This window comes from Phragmites australis, chromosome 6, assembly GCF_958298935.1.
Source record: "Phragmites australis chromosome 6, lpPhrAust1.1, whole genome shotgun sequence".
Lineage (NCBI taxonomy): Eukaryota > Viridiplantae > Streptophyta > Magnoliopsida > Poales > Poaceae > Phragmites > Phragmites australis.
Genome location: NC_084926.1, coordinates 33,876,721 through 33,884,785, shown reverse-complemented (window position 1 = coordinate 33,884,785; position 8,065 = coordinate 33,876,721). Strand labels below are relative to the sequence as shown.

The window sequence follows — 8,065 nt, the reverse complement described above, 5'->3', positions numbered from 1 at the left end:
AGGAGGAGGAAGAAGATCACTATCCTCCGTGACTTGGCTGCGTCCGCCATGTCTCCCGCAATTCTGAAGTTGTGCTAGATTTTCCGTTGAACAATTAACGAACTTACGAACACCACAATATCTATCTAGGACAGAAAAGGTGAAAAAGAAGGCGAGCACGTAGCGCCGGCGGGCGACGTGGCTTCCGTGGCAGCGGCACACCCGAGCCAGATAGCCGGTGGCCGTTATCCGCCAGGGCTCGGCCGCCACTCCCCGTCCTTACAAAACCCGCCCAACCCCATCCCCTGCAGCCCGCCGCGGCACTCCCCACCACCCCGCTCTGCTACTGCTCCACCCACCCGCCATGCAGATGCAGACCCTCACCCTCCGCGCCGCCCCCTCCGCCCGCCGCCCCGAGCCGCCGGCCAGCTCTGCCAACCTCTCCGCCGCCCGGTGCCTCCTGCGGGTTCCTCGCCCGCTCCGCCGAAGGAGGCCCCGTTCCCTCAGGGCCTCCGCCTCGCTCGACCAGGAGGTCAAGGAAGTCGCCGGCTCCCCCGCTCCCTCCGGTAAATGAACTCCAGCTCCCTGTTTTCTCGTAGCGATGGCCGTGGTCACTATGCAGTTCAGAATTAACTAAGGAGTAGGAGTGGCGTTGGATTGGATTACGGTCACTATGCAGTTCATTTCTGATTACTGATTTAACAGAGTGAAGCTGCTGAGTCCATTTTAGTTATCAGTATGTTAACAACCGAAGTGAGGTTGTGATGTGTAAGTTGATACAAGTAGGTCTGTTCAGAGGTCATGGACCTAGAATTGCAGTGCAGCAATCATGGCATCACAAAATCTGATAGCTCACATAGCCTTAATGAGTGATTGATCCTGTAAGGCCTTGGCGTTTGATGATGATTGCTGGCCATTCTTGTCTACTACACCATTGGATTTTGGTCAAAAATAGTGATTTATCCGTTTATGTGAAAGTCATCTGCATGTTATGCTCACAAATAGCATGCTCACCATCTTCCTTGTGGAAATTCGACATCGCTTGGATACTAGCTTGTTCTAGTACTCTCAGAATGATTGGTTATTAATTTCAAAATGTTCCTTCACGACATTTTCTCTTGAATCCCCTTCTTTTGAAATAATGCCAATTTAATATACTTTATTTACTGGATTATTCAGCAGGGAAGAGTAGTCAAGCAACTAGAAGAGATGTGAGGAATATAGCAATTGTTGCTCATGTTGATCATGGGAAGACAACTTTGGTGGATTCAATGTTAAGGCAAGCCAAGGTATATTCCAGTAGTATGAAAGATCGACTGCAAATTTAACCTCTCTGCCATTCAAGCCATACGCTTGCAAATATAATGATACCTGTTCAAGACTTTGCCATCTTTATTGACTGTCATTTATTGAGAGAGGTGCACTTGTATTAACTGAAATCTGGACATAGTTGTGATTATGAGTGTTTATAGGCTGGTCTGGGTGGATTATTTACTTGGTTTACGTGGCTGGTCAATTAATTTTTGTTTGTTGTTCGATATGGTAGGTTAATAGGACTGCTTTTAAGTGGTCTAACACAAACATGGTAAGTTTGGCATTTGATGATATATGATGTTTCCTCAGGGCCCGGATCTTTGATCCTCTTACATAACATCTATATTCACACTGGATTATTTACACATCATCTATATACCCTTTTGGAAGTAAAAGGTTCATATACAAGGGAGTCCCTGGATTGATAGGCATATAAGTACATAAAAACAAATTAACAAAACTTCAATCGTACTTCCTGATCACATGGGATGGGGAAGTAAGATGATTTTGCTTGTGAATGTATGATGCTGGAATTCTATTTCTCAGATTGTCTACAATCTGTGAAATGACAATATGCCACCACTTTCATAACCATGAAAAGTAAGGATTCATTGTGGTAGGTAGGATCAACTTGTAGGGGCGCATAAGTGCTCTATAAACTACCTCTATACATCCCAATAGAAACCTAATATTTAGTTTTGTTCATTCTCTCAGTTGGGTTGGTGCCACAGAATATTTGGATATTTTGTTTGCAAAACTGGTATCTCTTTCTTCAATCTGGGCCCTTTCTCCTATCAATCGATGTTAAACTAATCCCTACAAGATTGAAGGTGTTTATGACAACGGAGATGACATAAATTAGGAGCTATTTGTGGAATTCATTCCATTGAATCACCATTCTGTCACTGTGTTGTAGCAATAATCACTATTGTGTTTACTACAAAGTGTTTCCTTGTTGGATTACTCTGACTGCTTACCTTATGCAGGTTTTCCGAGATAATCAAGTTGTGCAGGAAAGAATAATGGACTCAAATGATCTGGAGAGGGAAAGAGGAATCACAATACTTAGCAAAAATACATCAATAACCTATAAGGGTACTAAAATCAATATAATTGATACCCCTGGACATTCTGATTTCGGTGGGGAGGTGGAGCGTGTTCTCAACATGGTGGAAGGAGTTCTCCTAGTGGTACTAGTTCCTACTCATCTTTTTTTCTCTCTTTTCCCAAATAGAGACATCTTTCTCGTTTCATGTTTAGGTTATTTTTGGGCTTCAAACACCTTTTTCACTTCGATACAAACTGTGATGCTACCACATCGTGATATGGCTTATGCATATATTCACATTGTACACAGTGTGTGTATACTACTTTATGCATGTAGAGTATTAATTCCATTTTCTGCTGCATGTTACCCCATGTCCATATCAAATTGATCTCCGAATAATTTAGTAATGTAGATTCAGGAAACAAATGTGATATCATCTGATTAATTAAGTTTATCTGCTTCATAGGTTGATTCTGTAGAGGGGCCTATGCCACAGACAAGATTTGTTCTGAAGAAGGCTCTAGAATTTGGACATGCTGTTGTGGTAGTTGTAAACAAGATTGACAGACCTAGTGCTCGTCCAGAGTTTGTGGTGAATTCAACATTTGAACTATTTATCGAATTAAATGCAACTGATGAACAGGTGAAGTACTTATGTCTGTACTCTTGTTCATATAATTACTCTTTTGGTTTATCAACACAGGTCATATCTTAGTACTCATGTTCATGTTTTATTGCAACATGCCAGTGTGATTTCCAAACAGTCTATGCAAGTGGAATTAAAGGAAAGGCTGGGCTATCTCCAGATAATTTGGCTGATGATCTTGGACCCCTTTTCGAGGCTATTCTTAGATGCATTCCAGAGCCACGCATTGAGAAAGATGGCGCCCTGCAATTGCTTGTGAGTTATCTTGCATCGTTTTCTGTGTTTGATTTGCATGTTTGGAGCTGGATTATGTTCGCACATCTCATTTCATGAGTGTGGTGACTGCCTAGTAATTGTTGTGATAATATTCATTGAAGTTTCTCTAACCAAGTTTTCCATTATTACACAGTTATCGATTTTACCTCACAAATGTAACCTCCTAAAGTGTAAAGTGTAGATCTACAGTTTCTTTTCCGTTTTGTTTGTTAATGTTCTATCATCCCTGGTGAAACTTTAAATAGTTAGATCGATGCAATGGGAAGCAACAATGTTATTCTAAGATGCTGAAAACCATGTCATGGAAACTATGACTGATATAGTGATATATGATACTTGCGACAATAAACATTTTTTTTAGAAATGAATGATTTCTCATATTCACAATCAAGAAACAGTTTTTTGGTATTCTTGGATGGCTAATACTCCTATCTTGATTCATTTTCACAGCTGAGCTTGCATAGACTGATGTCACATGAACATTTACTCTTACTAGTACTACTAGTCGGGTGGTTGTGTGTTGCAATGGATCTCGAATAAACAATTAAGAAATCATAATCTCTCCCTCTGATATTTTCATCATTCACAAACATTTGTCCTTAAATCTAGATGTAGAACTTTTAATCAATTGTTAAGTCATAGAAATCCGTATCATAAGCCATAGATAAACAGTTATGTGCAGAATACCTCCACAGAAGATCATACTGCCATGTGCACATGCATACGATTATACGAAAATCAATGTACAGAAGATCTTTCAAGGTGGAGGTAGTATAACCTACCACCATCGCCACCACCAACGTAGTCTTTTAATATAGTAAGGATATCTACTGTAAGTATGCTATTGCTAATTTGAAGTCCCAGAAACTCACCAAGCACATAATTTGAATACATTATTTATGTTGTTGCTTCTTAGGCTTCATGTTTTGTAGAGCTTCAATCATCTTATTCTGCTGTGCTGGTTTTCTGGCTTCTCAGTGTGTTTTTGATGTTCACAGGCTATATCTGCACTTTTCTTTCATTACCTCCAGTTCCTTGCTTATTCTTTAGTGTTGACTGATATGCAGGTATCTAATACTGAATATGATGATCACAAAGGAAGAATAGCAATTGGACGGTTGCATGCAGGGGAACTGCAGCGTGGCATGGAAGTCAAGGTACAAGTTTTGTAGAGGAAGTCAGTGAGTAAAGAAAAGAATAAATGATAAAAAAACCGTTGGGATAATTTGAGGCCTGAGCAGGCCCCACATCTCTTTATCATCTCTTTAGAAGCTAGATGGCGCACCCTATTTTGACATTGACTTTCTAACATACGTGTTCACGTGCTTGTGAGCAAACATTATGAATATCAGTTTATGAGCACTAGAAGATTTGAAGTGCTTTTATGAAGTATGTGAATAGTGATGGGAAATACACATATCGGTGCTACTTGAAGTGTCTGTTTGCACCTTTTCATGGTCTCCTTTTTCTTCTGTGAAAGGAGGTTCTATTCTTTATAATCAGAATTTATTGTGGCATACTGGATGATCAAAATGATACCTTAGCATATGTATCTGACTTATTGGTTCCTAACTCTTATTAGGTCTTCTCCAGAATAAAAATAGAGAAAAAAAAGTATCTTGACCTACTATTGCAGTCTAGCTTTTATTGATTTTATGATATTTTGCAGGTCTGTACACCAGACGATGCTTGTAGGATTGGCAAAATAAGTGAGCTTTTTGTATATCAGAACTTCAGCCGTGTTCCAGTTGAATCTGTTAGTGCTGGTGACATTTGTGCTGTATGTGGAATGAATGATATCATGGTAGGTGTCTGTTCATCTTTTATTCAAATATTTCAGTTCACATTTATCCTTACGACATGGTTTTTATGGTTTGAACTATGCAGATTGGGGAGACTATAGCTGATAAAGTTTTTGGAACGCCCTTGCCCACTATTAAAGTGGAGGAGCCGACTGTCAGAATGTCGTTCTCCATCAATACCTCACCTTTTGTTGGACGAGAGGTACTACTAACCTCCACTCTAACTTTAGACATTGTCTCTCTACTTTCAAGCATTCTCTTCCATAGTGAAGAGAACTGAAAGATGTATAAGATAGATCTTTGATTACTCCAGTCCCACCTATCTCTTGTTTTTGTTGTCCTAGAATCTGTTCAGCCAACCTTTTGAAGATCATTAATATACATAAAAATTATTTATATTTTTCTCATGAAAATGATATTAGTAGATTTGCTATCCAAAGTACTTTGACATTGTTATGTTTTTAGTAATTTTTACTAACATATAATTAACTGAAGTAATAGAATGCTGACATATTTGTCCCTTCTCATTGGCTTATCACAGGGAAAATACGTTACTAGCCGAAATCTCCGTGATAGGTTATATCGTGAGCTTGAAAGGAACCTGGCTATGAAAGTGGAAGATGGAGAGACTGCTGACACATTTCTTGTCAGTGGCAGAGGAACACTGCACCTCACCATATTGATAGAAAACATGTAAGAACTTCTGAACTTAACCTCTGTCAGTAACTCGGTACACTATGTACTTCTGGTATTTTCTTGAGAGCAACACAAACTATTACAGGAGGAGAGAAGGATATGAATTTATGATTGGACCTCCAAAGGTCATAAACAAGACAGTGGGTGGAAAGCTACTAGAGCCTTATGAGGTTTCTTTCTCCTTCAATGATAAGAGTTGTAATATATTTCACTGATTTCTCAAAAAAATAAACCTCTTATTTTATCAATTCAGTGTTCCTGGAACTCCTTAGTCCTCAGTTTCCATGTAACAAATGTTTTCTTTTTTACTTTGCTCCAGATAGCTGCTGTGGAGGTTCCAGAGGAATATATGGGATCAGTTGTTGAGCTTCTAGGGAAAAGGCGTGGAATAATGGCTGACATGGAAGCTAGTGGGTTCGTAGCATACTTTGATTCATTCATCAGATCAGGAGTGCTATTGTTGCTTTGGCAAAATGCTTTATTACATTTTTAATAATATGCTGATCAGAAAATGAAAGAAAATAAGGCTCGTTGCCAAAAGTTTTTCTAATTCCTGGCGGGAGCTGCTCAGAACCAACCGATTTCCCAGAACGACCTTGGAGTCCAGTTCAACTGTTTCACCCCTGAATCACTTAATTTTGGATCTTTGATAAAAAAATAGGAAAAAAACTTTGCTTGTTCTTAACTCAATTATAACCCAGTTTTTCACGCACTAGTTGTTCCTCCTATTGAATTTTTCCTTGATGAAAATTATTTCGAATTGTAGGCCAGAGGGAACAACATTACTGAAATACAAGATTCCTACCAGAGGCCTCATTGGACTTCGGAATGCAATTCTAACAGCTTCTCGAGGCAGAGCTATACTTAACACAATCTTTGACAGCTATGGCCCATGGGCTGGAGATATTAGTTCACGCGATCAGGGCTCCTTGGTATGAATAAGTTTTAAGGCAGTGACTTTTTTCTCTAAATTACCGCATCATCTTACTTGGACGAAATGATCCAGGTTGCATTTGAAGATGGAAGCACTACTTCTTATGCACTTCTAAATGCACAAGAAAGAGGTCTGATGTTTGTTTCTCCTGGGCAAGATGTTTACAAAGGCCAAATAGTTGGCATTCATCAGCGACCAGGTGACTTAGCACTTAATGTGTGCAAGAAAAAGGCTGCAACAAATGTCCGTTCCAACAAGGAAACTACCGGTAAAGCTTCATTTGCACTCACGCTCGGCAGTTTAATGATTTCCACTGCTAGAAAAACCTACAATCTTTTATATGATGAAAATTTAGGTCTGTGTGTTATCGATTCTGAAAAAATAGCTTCCCAACTTAACTACCACAAGAAGCAAGCAAAATAAATGATAAAATTTTGAAACAGGAAAGAATAGAGATCTGGGTATATTAGTCAGGTATTACAGGCATACGCAGGTTGCTCTTTCTAAGAGAAGTGGCAAACGCCGATATACCCAGTATACACCTACACATACATATGCTTTTATTACTACACTAATATTCAGATGAGCTGTTAGCTTTTGATTGACAATATGCTGACTTCTGTTCATTTCCCTATGCTGCAGTGGTTCTTGACGAACCGTTAAGCTACAGTTTGGATGATTGCATAGAGTACATTCAAGAGGATGAGATAGTGGAGGTTACTCCTGCAAGCATCCGCATGTGCAAGAACCCAAAAATTTCGAAGAAAAAGTAACGCTACTATAACGTTTCATCTGAAGACATCAGTTTCAAATAGAAGCTGTATGTTACTTTGCCCGCGATGGTACGAGTATATGACTGCTGCGCCCCACAAGTCAGTCACCGGGCTATTTTTGGTGGTCTACAGGTCACAGGTTACCAGATTCAGATATAGGAGTATACTCAATTTTGTGATGATTAAATCACGGAATTATTCTCTTGTTTCCTCATTAGAGGTTGGAGAGTGGAGTAGTCTTCTTTTAGGCTGCTGATAAGCTGTACATTGTTCCTACAGCAACCTCAGCTGTTACATATATGTAGATCATATAGATGCTCTACATGATTCTTTCAGCTCTAATCACGGATTGGAGCAAGATTTGACGAACGGAGTACACTGCTACTACTGGGGTGTTGTACTGTAAGTCCGTACGTACAGTTTCACACTGACAAACTAGAGAGCGCAGAACCTTGCCGAAATGTTTGAACATTAGAATAATAGGTAGGGAACGATATGAGCACATTAGTGGATTACAGAAGTGTTGTCTTCTACAAGGAAAAACAAACATAGAATCAACAGCTTAATTCGCTGCTTCCAGTTAGCTACAAAATTTGG

General features: G+C 39.6%; 1 protein-coding gene across 2 annotated transcripts; it reads left to right on the top strand.

The window, feature by feature from the left end:
- Nucleotides 1-269: 269 nt before the first annotated feature.
- On the top strand, nucleotides 270-7,852 carry LOC133922271 (putative elongation factor TypA-like SVR3, chloroplastic). 2 transcript variants are annotated; one of them, XM_062367518.1, is made up of 14 exons: nucleotides 270-545; nucleotides 1,162-1,268; nucleotides 2,280-2,483; nucleotides 2,808-2,984; nucleotides 3,090-3,242; nucleotides 4,331-4,420; nucleotides 4,933-5,067; nucleotides 5,151-5,267; nucleotides 5,607-5,758; nucleotides 5,847-5,931; nucleotides 6,081-6,175; nucleotides 6,528-6,693; nucleotides 6,768-6,963; nucleotides 7,338-7,852. In XM_062367518.1, exons 1-14 carry the CDS (start codon nucleotides 344-346, stop codon nucleotides 7,466-7,468), a joined length of 2,010 nt encoding a protein of 669 aa, XP_062223502.1. In that variant the 5' UTR covers nucleotides 270-343; the 3' UTR covers nucleotides 7,469-7,852. The 2 variants fall into 2 exon arrangements, with proteins under 2 accessions (XP_062223502.1, XP_062223501.1); XM_062367517.1 differs by having other exon boundaries at nucleotides 271-545; nucleotides 1,159-1,268.
- Nucleotides 7,853-8,065: the final 213 nt, after the last annotated feature.